The following is an 18,073-nucleotide window of genomic DNA, read 5'->3' on the forward strand; positions in this document are numbered from 1 at the left end:
TAGGTTCCTCTTTTGCAAACTTGAATTCTAAAGCGAAGGTCCAGAAGATTGATCAGAATTCTTTTTCTTTTCTGTAAAACATAGGCATTAGCAGAGGAAAAAGAATATGTAATATTTGGAACCAGGGAATACAAAGCCACAATTGGCTGAGGGCCTGGGCAATTGCTCTTGCATCATGTTACTGGAAGGAATACAATGCACTAAAGGGAATTACTGGAAAAGAGGTTCAGTTACCCAATGCACTTTGTGCTGAAGGGAGAAATCACACTACATTTTACTTATCTGACCACATTCACTGGTGGCTCACATTTAGTCATAAGCTGGATGGGGAGCCTATAATCCTTGCAGAAAGTACAGATTGGTAGTTTATATTCATTAATTAATGTACGATGTGCTCTACTTGTGTCCTTAAAACAGCAACCAATTTTCAACCTGTCGTTTTTACTAGAAGCGATCATGACCACATGAAGCCTGACCTCCATAACACAGACCCCCTTCACAAATTACTTTTATCTTACCAAAGTGTATTTTTCAGAGAGACAGGTCATCTTGGTTTGAAAACTAAGCCAATAGCTTCAGCCAGTTGAGATTCTTCCAAGCACCACTGCAGCTAGAGACCAATATTCCAGACGACTTACAGTCCAGACTGAAACTACCCACAAATAGTAATGAAATCAAGTGACGTCCTGTAGAATCCACCTGGTACATTTTAAGCATGAACACCTCAGAGTACATAGACTTGAACACCTGTCGTAAGTCACAATATCTGTGACTATTTGGATATCCATGGCACAGATCTTTGCCGCAAGAATATTTCTCTCTCTTTCTTTTCTTTCTTTTATCTTTCATAATAATTTGCAAGTGACTTTGTAAAACATCAATTACTAGTGTTTTTAAAGGAAAAGCTTATGCACTGTACACATGAACAAACTCTTTATAAGCAAAGGATTTTCTTATGACAAACAGTAACCTTCTTCCACAGAAAGCCATGTTTTCATTTAAAACCACAAAGACTGGGAAGTCTTTATCACCCTTCTACAGTCCCCCTCACAGCAGTATTATAATCGAGAGCTTTTGTGTTTTACCTCTTCAAAGTAAATTGGATTACATATTCAAAAGTGAGGATCTGGATTATATATTACCTCTAGTGCACCTTATTAAAACACTGAAGCCATTGAATTATAATAAATAATGACACTTCAAAGCTTAAGGACTACCAACAGCCATGGCTTTGTTGCACAGCAAGCACCAAAAAGCTTGGGATAGTAACAGACAGTGATGCTTCCTAGTAATTTCTAACCTTAGAGAGTAACCTTTCAGCACACACCAGGGACCTGTGACACATCCATTCTTCAGTGACACAGGCAATTTGTGTCACACCTTGCCTCGAGCCGAAGGACGTCACCCTGCAGTTGGTGCCACTGACTGCTGTGCCCTCCCTTCCCGCAGTTTGCCAGCGTGCAAACATGTTATTCACATGGCTCTTCACAGGGAGAAGAGCCCTGCCCCGTCTCATCCTCCTTCCAGGTCGACATGAATCCATACCACAAAATACCTTTTGTTTGAAGATTTTAATCTAAATCTGTATAAACAAAGAGCACACAGTTTTTAGCATGAAGAGTAAATACAAAATCGTACCCTGCAAAAGAGGTGAGATATAATACAGGTCAGACTGTGACTCTCAGAGTCAGGCTCATGAGCTATCACTCAGTCTCATGGATGTCAGCAGCCTAATTGTGTAGGAGCCCAACACCAACAACCAGGAAAACTTGGAATGTCACATATGTCACAAGCAAGAACTTTTCAAAACAGGCACTGTGACATTCCAACACTGAATCAAAAACATACTGCTTAAAAGGTCCTCACTATTTAAAGCACGCTGATGACTCCTCTTTCCACTTAAGTAAGATGGACACATAATGGGCTCTGGTCATAAACCTGAAACACCCACGGCACCTATTTAGATTGTAGATGTCAGCTGATCTTTAAGAAAGCTTCAATCAATAGGGTTGATTTAAATCATATTTACACCCTGAGCATTTAGTTTTATATTGATTTAATGGACAGTGAATAAACTCTTCCTAAAGTTCAAGTGTTGCTTCCTGAGCTATAAAAACAAGAACTCCTAACAACACATAACTAAAGCATACAGCACTAGCTATTGTTTTTCATACTAAGGATAATGAATCCCCACTCTTCCAGTCTTTCTCAAGGCAATTTATGTGATTAGCTCTCTCATTTTTTATTACAGGATGAGATCATCCCATTAGCTGTCTGTCAAAACTCAACCTAGAGCAACAACCTGAACTCCATGGGCAATACTACGGACAAATCCTTTTTAAAGGGAGGGTCAATGCTACTTGATTTTCACAGGAAAGCCTATATAAATTGAAAATATTATACACCACACAAAAATAACAGAGTTTTAAACTTCCAAAACTGGCAATAATACCCACAAAAGTAAGAATATAACCTCTTCACTGTGAAGTGCACTGTGTGCCCTTAAAACTTCATGAAGGGTTACACTTTTTTAATAGGTGTTCATTCATATAAATGAAGGTTAAATGACCTCTAAAGACTAATTTTCTAATTGTCTTCCCATGTGGCTTATGTGGGCATCTAATGTGGTATCAAAAAACCAAAATTTTTCCTCTGGACTTACAGCAATTAATATTCTTTAATTAAATAATAAATTATTAGTGATATTGATTAGTTATATATATATATATATATATATATATATATATATATAATAATAATTAAGAATAGAATTAATAGCATTGTATAAGTTTTCCCCAATGTCTGCCTTTGCTGCTCTCTCTTCCTACCAACACAGTTCTACAGACCACAGATTTGTCCAGCCACCCTTTTATTTGCCAGGAGTTTTCAAACATGTTCAGTGAAACTGATTCCGAGGAAGAATTGTTACTCTACTGACATTTAGTAAGAAAAGCAGCAAAACCAGTAGTTACTTTCTCTGTCTTCAAGCTGATGAACACAAATGAGAGAAGACTGAAAAACTAACCACTAATATTTAAAGAAAAAGCTTGGGAGGGGCCAATGTGATATCTGGCTTGATTACCGAGGGATAAAGCAGGAAGAAACAATAAAGCTTTCAGCCACCCTTCAAGTTTAACAATTGTGATTGAATCAGCTTATCTCCAAATATGTTAATTTGAAAGGAATCAGCTGTACCCGTTAAGGTGTCCAAACAACTCATGACCAACCCTGTAAAAAATCTGTATGTTAACTTGAACCTAAATCTGGTTGGGTTTAGACTTTCAGCTTTTTCAACTTCTTGTAACTTCTGCTAAGCTGAAGCTCACAGAAAGAGACAAGCACTGACAGGACATGCCACAGTTACAGGAATCTGAAGGCTTACAACACAGAGAAAACTGATATTTAGACAAAATGCCAAACAACTTCTCACACTACTGAAAAAAATTTTATACTACATATCAATCACACCAGACAGTATGAAATTATGGAAAAACAGTGAGAAAAATATAGATGAAGTTATCAAATGCCTTCTAGGTGTGATATAAACAATTACGCATAAATTTGTAAAAAACACTTAGGAAAAGCATAATCAAGTATCACAGACCAAAACAGTAGAGAAGTCACTGAAATTCACTCACAACTAATTATTTTAAAGTATCCCATTCTGTCAGAGTAGCATAAGCAAAGTTAATAGATTTCACCCAACAGAAAAATTTAAATCTGTATCTGCACCAACATAAGATTCAGATAAACTGTGTAAGACGAAAGAACAAATCGAGTAAGTATGAGCAAATTAAGAAAAAAAAAGAAAAGCAAACAAAACAGAAAAAAACTTCCAAACATCACCACTCCTAACCTAAGAAAAATTACTGTAAACTGAATCTAGTTTGAGGACTGAAGGGGGCACAGTAAACTCAGCTTGAACTCGGAGCAGTCCTAAAGCATGATGAAATACAAGCTAAAACTGAAAGGAAGCAAGAGAGAAATTTTCTCAGAAAAAGAGATTTTTAAATTTTCACAGTTCTGACTGAATACCTGCAGATGGACCAGATTTCAATAAGCTATCAGAGGAGGCACTTTCCAGGGAAAGGAAAAATGCTGAATGGAAGATCCAGATAACTCTGGCTGATAAAATAATGGAAAAAAACAGAGGGGAAGAACAAGACAGATTATGAGGAAAGGACAGTAAAATCCAAAACATTAAAAATGTACTAGCTGAAACCAAGATTATTGCTGTGGTAGAAATTCAAACACCCCTATCTGGAAACTTCAGGGAAAAAAAAATCAGAAATCCAGTATAGAAAATACCACCTTTTCATTGGAAAGAAAACAAATGGAAAGATTTGAAAGAAGTCCTCTAGAACCTAAGATCACCTAAGCACCAGATTTAAAATGCAAATGCAATTTCTGAATATCAACATTGATCAGACAACAGAAGTATGATTAATGGTCAATGAGATAAAGAAAAGTAAAATTTCAGTCAAATGCTCACAGCTCTTTATATCATGGTATCATCATACTTTAGGAAAATCAATGGCAGGGACAACTCCTGTCTCTGGAAAAGCAATATGAAGTGTGATGCTGTGAAGGAAAAAAACAAGGACATTCTGCCTGTATCAATACAAGAAGAAATACTGTATGAGAATACATGTTTAAATAAAGTTCCAAAGACATTTGAGTTTATGGTAGCACACTTCAGGGAAGCTTTTTTAGTGCTGCAGGAATCTAACTGAAACTATCAAGGGCAAAAACCTCCGTGAAATATGATACATTCTGACAAGGATATGCTACAAGCATAACTGGACAGTGGAGTGATGGAAATATGGAAACTGATGTGAAGAAGTGCTACTTCTACACCATTCAGTGAAGGACCAAAGAACAATAACAAAAACCCTGTAAGCAATACAAACTCTGGTATAATGCAGAAAATTAGTAAGTGGCCTAGACTGATTGCTTACTATCTTGTGATCCTGTGCAACATTTCCAACAGAGTTTCCTACAAACAGAGATCTCAGCAGAAAGAGCAGGCCACCCTGGGATTCCACGTGTCTAACAGTAACATTATTTCAAGGGCAAAAATGGCAAAAGGCAGCTCAGAAGCCTGGATAGGCCACACTGCTCACAGTGTTGGAGATAAAGTATCATGCAAGGAAAGTCTTTGACCAAGAAATATTAGAGGGAGAAGCAAAGCTACACCAAACAACATCTCAGGCACTAGAGATGTAGTCTCTAGAGCCAACAGAAGAGCTGGAGATGCAGAGAAGCATTAGGCAGGAAGTGAGGAACTAGGAAAAGCATCTGGGAATTCAACAGAAAGACTGTGAGTCAGTCAAGGGAATCAAACACCAATTCAGCCCTAGACATCTGCATGTTCCTTGAAGTGGAAATGAACTGGTGTGGAAAAGTAAACACACCCACAGCAGATCCTAAGAAGCAGCTCAGAGTATCAGAGAAGATTTGATGTACTGACAAATGAAAGCAGAGCAGGAGAGACCAGCTTCCACTCTGTGTGCCAAAACAATCATGGAAAGCTGATGGATAGGCTGTCGACCTCTATCCATTATGCTAATTGCATCAATTTTGATAAACACTGTATTTCAAGTATCAGAAAGCACATGCTTTGCATTTAAGTCTGACATGCAAAATCCCAACTACTTGAGTCAACAAAGGCAGAAAGTGTCAAGTTTGTTAAAACATGGACCATACTTTGTTCATTCAGATGAACAACTGGCCAAAAGCTTTAAGTCTTAAGCATAAAAAGGTTTTCAAGTAATCTCTTTTGAACTCTCTGAACTGAGAGGCTGCGAGCAAGACAGAATCTTAGCTCCAAATGTGAAATACTAATTGTGCTGTCCAGCAAGGCTGCAGAAAAGCTTTTCAATTTAGAACACTGTCACAGTATTAAAAATTATATTAGATCTGACATTGATATGTCACATCACCCAGCCAAGCTGGGTGAACCTCTCCTTCTTGCCTTTCCAGTGTGGAAATTAAATGACAACTCCTTTTGCAAAAAATATCTGGGGAGAAGTAGTATTTCATCAGATCCTTTTATCACCAGAAGTCAGCACATTTCCATCTGCTCTCTTCTGCTTAAACATTTGAATCATTCTTGGCAACATGGCATGGACTTACAACTCCTACTGCATCTCTCACACAGGCACTGTCCCAGCTGTAAGTGCATATACCCTACTTGCAAAATAATTCACTTCTAAAAACAGTTCTTGCCAAGAACAACTTATTTCCCTTGGGATTGAGAGATCTCACAATAACATTTTAAACAATGTCACTTAGAATTTCATCTCTACTTCACACACACAAATGTACACAGGCAAAAGGAGCACAGTAGCCATTAGCTAACTGTACCACAGCCTCAGTCTTCCTGTAAGCTCCAAGTGAATACACTGCTCTGCCATCCACTACCAGATACAATAACTCCTTACTATACTCTCTTGAAGTAGAAGAGTTTGGCAAACATTATCACAATATAGCAGAAAGCAGTTAAGAGACATTTTTAAACCTATTTTTTGCATCTGAATGCAAGATACAATTAATAACATAACCTTTTAGTTGTTTAAAAAGTTTATGACATGTTCAAGACCTTTACATCCATAAAAGTAACACTGTCATACAGGGCACAGTGCCCAAATGGTGGTAGAGATCTGGGTTCATGTTCTGCCCAAATGCCTCTGCTACAGATTGTGTACAACAACAGATGATGCAGGCTGTTGTGGAAATAAATACACCACATTCCTCTGAAGAACGAATTATGTCATACAGGCCAGACGACCTGGCTGCCCAGAGAAGCAAGAAGAATATGAGGACAGAAAATACTTTTTTCCCTGTTGGTGAACAAAAGGAAGATGAAACTCATGACCAAGGGTCACACAGCAAAATATGGGCATGGCATTATGTGCAAGGCATGAAACAATTTAATTACAGAGAAAGCTCATCAACCATCAAATACCTTTAAAGCAGAAAAGTACATTTTTTGTCCTTGTCCTGGAAGATTAATGCAGTGATGCAAGATGATGTGAGTTTGCAGAACAGCTATGAAAATCCAATTTTAAATCCAATTTAAAATCTTTTCCATTTTCTTCTTGTTAAAAAGGAAAATAAAATCCAAACAGCCCTTCAATTAAGGCATGCTTACGAAGAAAAGCCCCACTGATGTGACCAGTAATGACAGTGACACAGTAACTTAAATGAGTTCAGACCCTAATTCAGTATAAAAATGGATTCACACTGCTTATTAGAAAAGCTATATCTCTGAAGTAAACCACTGATCTAATACACCTTGTTAGCAGAGATTACTTCTATGGACTCGCTAATCAGCACTGCCCTAATGCATTAAAAGATCATCATCATTCTCCTAACCTGTTACAATACAATACAATATAGTGGAGAAAATGTCTCCAATGTCCAAACAAGTATTTAAATAAGAGTTTCTCTGTTCAAATGCTGCATAAACCAAGGCCAAGAGGAGAAAACCAGGTTTTTCACCCCTTCTCCCGAAGTGACTAATGCTCCCTTTCCCACAAAGCACTGAGGCACTCAGAGTGGATCCAGGAGAACAGACAACTCGAGTACTGTTCTTCTGCTCCAACATAAAGCCAACAAGAAGTACTTGCACCCACCCCCAAGGCTACATAAAATACTTGGCTTTAGACTGAGACATGCCAAAAGAAGTTTGCCATGTTCACAGATGGAGAGAAGGGCATTACACTTAACCCTGATCAGTTTGGTGATGACAGTTTCACGGCAAACCTAGATTTGAGGGCAATGCCAGAGAATCAATGCTTCTCATTGTCTAGCGACTGCTTAAGTTACATGGTGAAGCCATCTAATGTCATCTTACCCACCTTCTCATCAATTTGAAAGTCAATTCTCATTCTACAGTTCAAGACAAATGACTTCAAGAGTCAATAATGAGGGAGTATAAGTCAGCAAAAGTTAGATCACAAAAAAAAGGACAGCTGTATTTACATCCTCTCTTGCAAATATGAATTGAGATCATCCCTAGCACCATACAGAAATATTGTGTACAATATTTCTAGTCAACTTCAAGAACATATAAGTTAGTTTCCCACAGAGCAACCAGGCCACATTTTATACCATATTCATGGGTGGCTAACTTATTAGATTATATCTGAGCAAATTTCAGTATTATGTAACTAATTAAGGAGAAAAAAAAAATGCAACCCACCACACCAAAAGTTCTTCTTTTCCCTGTTTACTTTTAACCAGGTAAACTCCACCTTTGTCACAAGATCAGTAAAATCTAGGGTGCTTCTAAAGGGTCATCCTAAATGCTATAACTACTATAAATTATGTATCCTGTTTACTATGTCAGCAGCTTTATTGTTTAACTCAGGATCAGGTAGATCCCTCAATACCATGCTTTTAATCAGTCTTTCCTACCAAGAACAATCCACTGGCTTTCTCTACCTTCCTTGTCCCTTAACTGGCAGACCACAGCTTTTAACAGAACCAGCAGAAAATTACAGCATTTCCATGAAAAAAAAAATAAAAAAACCTAAGTTTCACTTATTATTGGGCCTGTCACGTGTGGAGTGGCTCGGAGACTACATCCATCCATCCCTCCGTCCCTCCCTCTCCCACCTTTTGTTGACTACTGTGTCAGAAACCCTTGCCATTTTAGCACAAGGTCTGGTAAGTTCCCATACATTCCTATAAATACTGCCAACTCTAATAAATTAGTTAGTTACAGGGGTTTGATTAATTATGGTTTTGGCAACATACTGAAAAAAGCTACAACTTTTTACCAGCCCTTTTCTGTACAAACAAACAAACAAAACCCCTGGAAATGGACTTGTTGTTACTACCTCAATGCCACAGCAGCTGCAATTCCAAGCAAAGCACAGGCACTAGTAAGATCTTAAAGTAAGAGCACTGACAGCAGATTTCAAAATATATGGAGAATTTCACCTTCTAAATAATACTCATATACAGACTATACGGACTTCATTAACACACTAAAATAATGGATACAGCGCACAAATATCTAAATTCCAAAAGGCAGGGGGGTAATGCAGATATGAATAACTATTTCTCTATTCTGAAGTTCTAACAAATGCTGCAGGCTTATTCTGGCCTGCACAAAAAAAAAAAAAAAAAAAAAGACTGCGCATTTATGAATCCTACTTCCACACAAGGACAAAACTGGTATCACCAATCAGACTATTACATACAGCTGCAAGAAGACTTAGGTATGCATGCACTGTGCAAACAGGTTGAAGAACAGAACCCCAAACTCTCAATCGGTTTCCCCAATAACTGAGAAATGACTGGAAAATTTATGGCCATCTCTAATTCAAAGATAACTAAGTCAGAAAGGTAGAAGAATGTCTTCTCAGACCTCGAGAGGCCAGAGGGTAATCCATGAAAGGACCGCCTGAGAAAATTTTTTCAGTAAGCAGAGCAGGGGTGAACTTTTGAGGCAAAACACGTTTTTTATGGGTTTGTCAATCCTATCCACACTTCAAAAGATTGTTAACAAAGTTTAGAAATCTACAGTCAATGTGGAGTGGCTGCTGGTCATTTCCCACATAGGAATGAGGTAGTATATCAACACACAACACTGACTGAAAACACACTTCACAGCAGCGCCTTAGTTTACATTATGAACTGTTTACAAGTCCATAGAGCATTGAAGGTCTGAAGAAATACTTAATCTCACAGTAAACATGTACAGGACCTTGAACCAAACACAGATGCAGTCCATATGTTTATTTTCCTTAGCCTGAAGTAGTAATTATCGTTAAAGTGTGTAAAGAAGAAAGCACGGGTTTCAGGAGAAGTAGCTTGATTATTCTGTACCAATTCAAGAAGTACCAGTAGAAACTGGGTTTCTGTATCTACAGATACATTGGGTTCTGCATCTCCAATATCATATAAATATATATACATTGCCTAAGAAAGGGTGGAAGATCTCGAAGACCGTATGTGCACAGTATTACTAAGACCTAGATGAGTATGACCCAAACCTCTACAAAAGCGTCTGCAGCTGCCAGCAGTCGGAAACAAAGCATTCGGGCAACATACTTCACAAGGACATCTGGAAAACACGGACAAGCCGAAGCACATCTGTTCGCTTCGTAAATTTCTGAATTACAACACTGTCTTATTTAACGGAGCGCGTGCTAAAGGTTCGGCAAGAAAATTCTCCCAGAACACGGGGCAAAGTCACACCCTGATGTACAGAGCCATCGGTCACCGGTAGGCTCCCACACCAGGCTCCAGCGCGCAAATCCGTGTGGGAACCTTGGCGCATTCCGCGCGCCTGAGCTCGGGCGCGCGGCGGGATCGGGGAGCGCCGCCGCAGCCGCGCCCCTGCCCCTGAGGTGCCCCGCGCCCCGGGAACCGCCGAGAGCCCCGCCCCGGCCCCGCCGCCGCCCTTACCCGCCAGTCCCCCGCCGCCGCCATCGCCGCCGTGCCCCTTTCTCCTCTGCAGGATGAAGTAGGGGTTGGCCCGCTCCGTCACCCACAGCGCGTTCGCCAGCAGCACCTCCTCGGGGTTCACCCACATGCTCCTGGCGCGTACAAAAGCAGGCCCGGCGGGCTGAGGGCTGGCTCACGCACGCACCGCCCGCATCAGGCCCCACCATGCCCGGCCGCCGCGGCGGCGGCGCAGCCCCGCGGGCACCGGTGGGCACCGGGCGGAGGCAGCAGCCGCATGGCCCCCGCCGCCTACCCGCGCTCCACCGGGCGCGGAGGAGCGGCTGCTGCGGCCCGGGGCGGCGGCAGCTCCCACCGCAGCGGTGACATCAACGCCGGCCCGGCCCCTCCGCGCTGCCTCTCGCACAAAACCCGCGGGACCGGCGCGAACCCGCGCCGTGCGCGCCGCCGATCGCTCCTCCCGCCCCGTGCGGAGCGCGCTCCGCGCCCCCGCACCTGGGCACGGGCACGCCCGCGGCGGGGCCGCGCCCGGCATCGCTCCGCAGGAACGCTGCGGGCAAGAGCCGCGCGCCGAGAGCCGCCCTGCCCGGGAGGACGCGGGGTGCCCGGAGACCACAAGGTGAACCCGAGCCGGCAAGGCGCACTCCCCCCCACAAAACCAAACGTGTCCTGGCTGCATCCAAAGCCCCGCAGGCGGCAGGTGAGGAAAGGGATGCTGCCCCTCCGCTCTGGCGAGACCCCGCCTGAAGGGCTGCATTCAACTCTGGGGTCCCCAGCCTCCTCTGCAGACAGTCTGAGAGTTCTGGTTGCTCATCCTGGAAAAGAGAAGGCTCATGGAGACTTTGTAGCACCTTTCAGTATTTGAATGGGCTACAAGAGAGCTGGAGAGGGACTTTTTGATAGAACAAGGAGTGATGCCTTCAAACTGCAAGAGGGTAGGTGTAGATTAGATACCAGGAAGAAATTATTCTGTAGGAGGGTGAGGAGACAATGGACAGTGGGGCACAGGTTGCCCAGAGAAGGTGTGGATACCTCAACCCTTAAAGCGTTCAAGGCCAGGTTGGGATGTTGCTGGTCTAGTGGTAGGTGTTCCTGCCCATGGCAGGGGCTTGAAATGAGATGATCTTTAAGGTGCTGTCCAACCCAAACCATTCTAAGATTCCCCTTTTAGCTGCCTGCCTTGAAAGATTTGGCCTTCTCATCATGTAGCTCAGAGAATTTTGTGAAATTGCTTGTCAAAAGGAAGAGCAGGCTCTGGTCTCAACCAGAAGGAAGCCATCCACCAGAGGAGGTGACACTGCCCTCTTGCCACTGCCCCTTTTCTGTACCTGTTCTCTGCCATGGCCCACACTATTTTTGAAGTTCACCTCTGCTGCTGAAGACCACCTTGTGCCTACTGCTAAAGCTGGGGGTAATTTCTGAGGACCTGAAGAGCTCTAGAACAAAGCATACTCAAAGGGAACACTTAGTGTGTATAGGTAACAAATTTTCTACCCTTGTAGCTCTGAATGCTGTTTGGTTTCCGAGTTTGTCAGGAAAGGACTGTATACACTGACCTCCCTTTAGGTATAAAATTGTTGCTTTCCAATCAGATATGTATCTTTGTTTTATTAAAGATGTTGATAAGGCTAAATCAAGCCCCAAACACCACATAAAGCCACATTCTGGGCGCAAACTGCTCATGTGGGTGTACTTTATAGTAAAGTCCAGCCTTTCATCAGCTGGTGCTGGCATGGAGCTGGTACCCAGTGTCCATCATGTGAAGACAGAAACACTGTCCTGGGAGAAATGACTCTTTGTTTGAGGTAGCAGTCATGGAGTTGTTACTGGGTAAGTAAAGAGGTCAGGAGGGGGAGGTGACTGTCCCTGATGTACACTTAAAAATGGCCAGTTCTGCTCTCAGTTCCACTGCACCATGGAGAATGTTCATCATTGAAGAGGGCAGCTGCACCTTGAATGGAAATGCAGAAGAGCCTCTTCACTCTTTCCCAGAGCAGTGGAAGAACAGCTCCAGTGACAAACTGACCAAAACCCCCACCTCCCTGTCTCCTGCGCTGTTGGTGGGAAGGAGGGAGGCATTAGGGAAAAAAGGTGTTTTTTTAAGGGTTTCTTTTACTTCTCATTATTCTCCTCTGACTCTGTTAGTAATTTATTCACTTTGTACCTCTAAGTTGAGCCTGTTTTGCCCTTGGAGTGTTTTCTCCCTTATCTCAGCTCATGACCACATTGTTAAATTTTTTTTCTCTCCTCTGTCCAGTTGTGGCAGGGGAGGGTGAATGAGTGGCTTTTGTGGGTGCCTGGCATTTGGCCAGTGTCAAACCATGACAGGAACAAAATAATGAACTTCTGGTCAGTCCCTTGAATTATAATTGGGATTTAGAAAAATCTGAAATGGAAATAAAAGAATATTTGCCCCTGCATGTTTTATAATACTTTGTTGAAAAAAATGTACAAAGTTGGAACCTCAGTGTGGTTTTAACACTGAATGGGGCTGTTTAAAGTTCTCTGTGCCACTACACTTAAAACTATAATGTATGTCATTAATTTTTGAAAAATAAAGAAATCAGGAGCAGATATCAGTACAAACTAAGGAGTTATTAAACCTCCCAGGGAAAAAAATAAACATGCTTCAAGAAGGGCAACCATTCTGTCTAATATCATCATACTAATGGATATTAACATTATTTAAGCAGGAAAAGATGAAATAAAGCAGACATTTTATAATTTGTTCCCCAGAAGACCTTCTTACAATGGATTTCTTCATTAGACACAGCCAACTAACATTTGCTAGCAGTTTAATACAGCCATTCAGTTGACTAGGAGCAAAGTTAAAATATCAAAATTTTGAAAGATTATCTTTGAGAAATGCACATCTTACTTAGGTTGGAAAAACGGGTATATATATTCAGGAGAAACTGACTGGCTGCAAGCTTTCAGTCTGGATGAGGAATCTACCTTTCCAAGGAAGGTTAAATAAAACAGTTTCATCTTCTGAGATGTACTTTTTAAAAAATTCACTATGATTGTGACAGCTGTTCTTCAGTATGCCACTTACCACTTTTTCTCTTACTGTATGTCCACTTTTTCTCTTATGGCAGCTTTCTGAGTCTTTATTTTTTGTGTGAAGTTCTGCTGTTCTTTCACGAGAAATGGACAAATTGTTACTCGTTGGTAAAAATTGTTTCCCTGTATTTAACTCCCCTGTCATATTGACCCCTCTACTCTTTACAAAGCCCTGTTGGTGTTCCAGGTTCTCCATGGGTAAGGCAGGTCCCTGTCCACGACCCACACACCTTTTTGTGGGCTACCCTGCTTCCTCAGGTGTGTTGGATAAGACTCACAGTTTCCAGCTCTCCTTCATGTCTATACCATCCTGTGAACTCTGATAATTTCTGGAGTGTAGGTGTCAGAGGTGGACTTTGTATGTTAACAGAGCTTTACCAGTTTTGATTTTATTTTGACAGAGGCACAGTCTTTGCTAGTTTGGAGACATTATGTCTGAATCCTTTTTTTTTTTTTTTTTTTTTTGACACAGCACTGCACTGGGAACACATTGAGCATTTTATCCAAAATCCTCATTCAGAAAAGCTTTCCAAAGCAGTGGTCCCTATCTTGGTGATAACTGACACCCTTTGCCTTATGTCTGGTTTGTGCACATAAGCACTAAGCTATAGTAGAGTGACCTGACTCCTGATATAGCAGTAACCTTACATAACTATTTATCTTGTCAATCCCTATGTCATAAAGAAAAATTGTCATAAAGTTTCTTTAGCACAGAATTGATTGTGTAGAATATTAAAATTATGCAGGGACTCCTACCAGCTTTCCCACTAACTATTATCCCCTTATTCTCCAATATCTCTCTGGGCTGGTTTTACACCCAGATGTTATGACCAATTTAATTTTATATACAATCTGTTGCTACAAATAAAATTTCTTTGGCAAAGTTCAGACATATTATACCAACCCTACTATTTCTATTGACCAAAGATTTCACCCTGCCAAAATAGAAGCAAGCTTTGTTTGACAGGACCTACTTCCACAAGACTGTGCAGGAGCAATTATATTCTCATCCTGGAAGTATTTGTTAACACTGTGGCAGATTAATTATTCTGTCATTGTAACAAAGTTCAGTGATAGACTAACCATTCCATAGTTAGTTAAGTCTAACTAGCTAATTAATAGAGCTGCTTGCTTTTACATGTGCAAACTGCATCACTATACAGATAAATGTATGAATTCCAACATCTTCTATATTCCAGAGGAATGAAAATAGAAAAGGTTTAAGAATTAAATCTCCAAAGAAGTTAATAAATTTCCTATGATAACAAAGCTGACAATGATAAAGCTGAGAAGAAAAGCAGCTCTTTGAGTATGCCTTAGGAGACTACATGCAGCTGAGCCAGTTACTAACATAAATGGAAAGCCAACAAACATTTGATGGCAGCTGATATTTTAATGCAGCAGTGCCCTAAAAAAGGCACAACTACTATGTTTCAGTGTGATGCTAGGAAAAAAAAAAAAGAAAAAAGGAGGTATACATCTTGGTAACAGCAAGATGTTTACCTCCTTTTTCTGAAATTCGGTGGTCCAAATCCATCTTGCACCTTCCTTTTGGCAGCTTCTGGAGCCACCAGCAATCCGGCAGATGAGAAGTCACCAAACCAGTTCAGCCAACAGCTACCTTGGCACTGTTTCTTTAGTATGACATGAGTGAGAATGTTTGAAAACAAATACTGGCAAGGAATGAAGTTGCTTTCAAAGATTTTGATGGTTTCATTACATGCTCATGTAATTAACTGTTTTAACCAGTTGGAGATGACAGATTTCTTGAGGAACAACATAATGAGAAATGCTGGACTTAATTTGGCTTTAAGAGTATTAATACTCAGTAATTACTTACCCCAGAATCCTTTCATTAATTACTTATGATAAGTATCTGAATTTAAATACTTTGATATGTGTCATAAGACCTAATTAACATAGCCCACTCATAAAGTAGTTGGGTTTGTTTATCCTTAAATTCAGAATAATTTTTTTTTACCCTCTGATGATGTTCCTTGCTTTTCTATACACTGTTTTTGTCATCTGTGTTATCCTAAAACAGAGTGCGCATCTGATGTGAAATAATTTAGAGGAGCAACACTCCATGAAAAATGAGAAATTAACCTACCTGCTAAAACAAGTAAAAGCCAAGATACAGGTCTGTCCGCTTAAACGTTTGTGTATTAAAGGATTTACAGAGCTCAGACAATTTGCAGTTATTTATTGGGACAAATGGGGTATAGTTGAACAATCATTACCTTGAGTATTTCACAAGTTATTCTGCTGTTTGTTTTGGTTTTTTTTTCATTTTACCAGGTTTATTTTAAGTGTCTGCGATGTTCTCTACTTGCTTACAAAGTATTGGAAACACATAATGCAACTCCAGTGCAATCAGTGGAGCTAGGTTCTTATTCAATGTTTCTTTCTGTGACTAAATACTTTAAAAATTATTATGTGGCAGCTGGTATCTGAATTGACACTTAAAAACTTCTGTTACATGTTCATGAAGGAACTAGATGGTTTCTAAAATGCTGATGAAATATGCTTGGTTTGACATGTAAATGATGGGTAATAAACTGTTTACCACTTGCCTGCTTATTGAAAATAATATGACAGCACCAAGAAGAGTTAAGATACTGAAATAAGAAGAGCTGAATTCTTTTGAAAGTGCTGCCTCATTTGCAGTGGAATGCATTAAAATCCCCCATAAATAATGTCATTTTACTTGGTCTAATTTAGAAGAGGATTGCCATTGCAGTAGCTCCACACAGCCTTGCAAAAACCTAAGCAGATGAATTGGTTTCTGCTAATTTTCTGAATAAGCCATGTAAAAGAACACTGACCTGGTTCCTCCTCCTCCCCCTCCTTCTTCACTGACCTCAGCACTCACAGTGTTCCACTCACTCCTCTCCAGCTGCAATTGTGCAGTTGGGGATTTTTCCCTGTCTTAAACCTCTTATTCCAGAGGTGCTGCCACCGTTGCTGGTAGGCTTTACTTTGGCCAGCAGCAGATCCATCTTAGAGCTGGATAACATTGCCTCCATCAGGCGTAGGGAAAGCTTCTGGCAGCTTCTCACCAAAACCACCCTGCTATATAAACCTAATACATGAGCTCTCTGAAACCTAAAAGAAAAAAGAATGCAAGTTTTTATTGTTATTATTATTGGCTTTGTAGATTAAAAAACCCTTATATATTTCAGCATTCACCAAAAAGGTGTGGACAAAAGAAGGTTTTGAAATGCAGGTCTGTAACTTTGGGATGAGGTGGTTCCCAGTCTGATGTCTACTGCATCCTTAGTACATCTGCAGTTTCTTTGGAAGTTTGCAAGAGAATATTTAGGTGGAGGGAGATAAAAAATCTTTGATTATCAAAGGAAAGGAAAAGGTATGAATCAATTTTGTGAAGCAGCATGGAAGGCCTACTCTGCTTATCCTCAAAACAAACAAAAAACCTCAACTGCCCCCTCCCCCCACTGGCTTGAAGTTCAGGCCTATCCCATCTCCATTCAATGCCTGGGATTAACCTTCCTCCTTCCAATAAGGTAGCTGAGGGAAAATGAGTCAGAAAATGCCTGGTCACAGGTATATTGCTTCAAGTGAGTGCTGGCTGGCTCCTGAGCTACATAGAGTTGCAGAGGTCACTACAGGGGGACATTGCCATGACCTGGTGAATATTAAGGAGTGTAATATTAATCACCCCTCAGCCTTTTTGTTAAATCTGATCATTCTCACCTCTGGAGTCCAAGCCACAAAATTGGGTATTTCTTCATTAGAATCCTCTCTACTTTCTTCTAACCCCCTGTTCTCCCTGTAAGCAGAAGAGAGTGGTAGTTTATTTTGTTATTACAGCAGTGTGTCTACCCAAAAGAATGTAGAAACCAACACCATGGATGCAATTTCTGCACAGCTGTTGGCTGAGTACCAGCACGTATCATTGTTTCAGAAAAGTACAGAAGCTGGCTGCTTGAACATAAAAATGCAAAATTAGTGGCAAACTTCAGACTACAACAGTTTCCTCTCCGCTTGGAGGAAATTTCTGCTGTGGGCTCTGGGCAATTACTTCATATTTGCTTGTGATTGTGTTGTGGCTCCTATGGAAGGAGTTGCTCTGTGCTACCTGTCCCGAGGGAACTATATGGGAAGAATTTGGAGAGGAAATAAGGGACCAGTAGGTATTGGTAAGAATAAGGAATATTCCCCTAAGGAATATTTACAAATGATTCATCAGTCATTTGTAACCATTTTCCTTCTGTCCCATTACCTAAGAAAATCTATCTACAATAAATCAGATTTTGCAGCTGACTACATGTCTAGGCAATAGTTTTCTACAGAAAATTATATTTTGGATCTTTTCAGGTGGATATTCCAAGTGGTGTAAAGCTCAAAAACCAAGTGGAATTTTGTGAAATTTTCCTCTTTGCTTAAAAACAGCCTATGAGACAAGTAAAGGAAAATATCAGAAATCTTTTGAAAAAGTCACAGAGTCAACAAGTCATGCACAGCTATGGCAATGGGATTACAACTTCAGTAGCAATTGAACTACAACATGGGCTACCCCAAGAGTTTCCAATACAATTAATATTTTACTTTGCTCTTCATTTGATTTGCA

At 40.6% G+C, this 18,073-nt stretch overlaps 1 protein-coding gene across 2 annotated transcripts in view; it reads right to left on the minus strand.

Moving 5' to 3' along the window:
* Positions 1-10,643, minus strand: part of TBC1D9 (TBC1 domain family member 9) — a 48,013-nt gene extending 37,370 nt beyond the window's left edge. Inside the window, exon 1 of one of the 2 annotated variants that reach the window (XM_050973711.1) lies at positions 10,423-10,643. In XM_050973711.1, the coding sequence (XP_050829668.1) occupies positions 10,423-10,549 (127 nt within the window). In that variant the 5' untranslated portion in view covers positions 10,550-10,643. The remainder of the gene's footprint in view (positions 1-10,422) is intronic. The other variant, XM_018922429.3, reaches the window with a different exon arrangement.
* Between the last annotated feature and the right edge of the window lie 7,430 nt (positions 10,644-18,073).

This window comes from Serinus canaria, chromosome 4, assembly GCF_022539315.1.
Source record: "Serinus canaria isolate serCan28SL12 chromosome 4, serCan2020, whole genome shotgun sequence".
Taxonomy (NCBI): Eukaryota; Metazoa; Chordata; class Aves; order Passeriformes; family Fringillidae; genus Serinus; species Serinus canaria.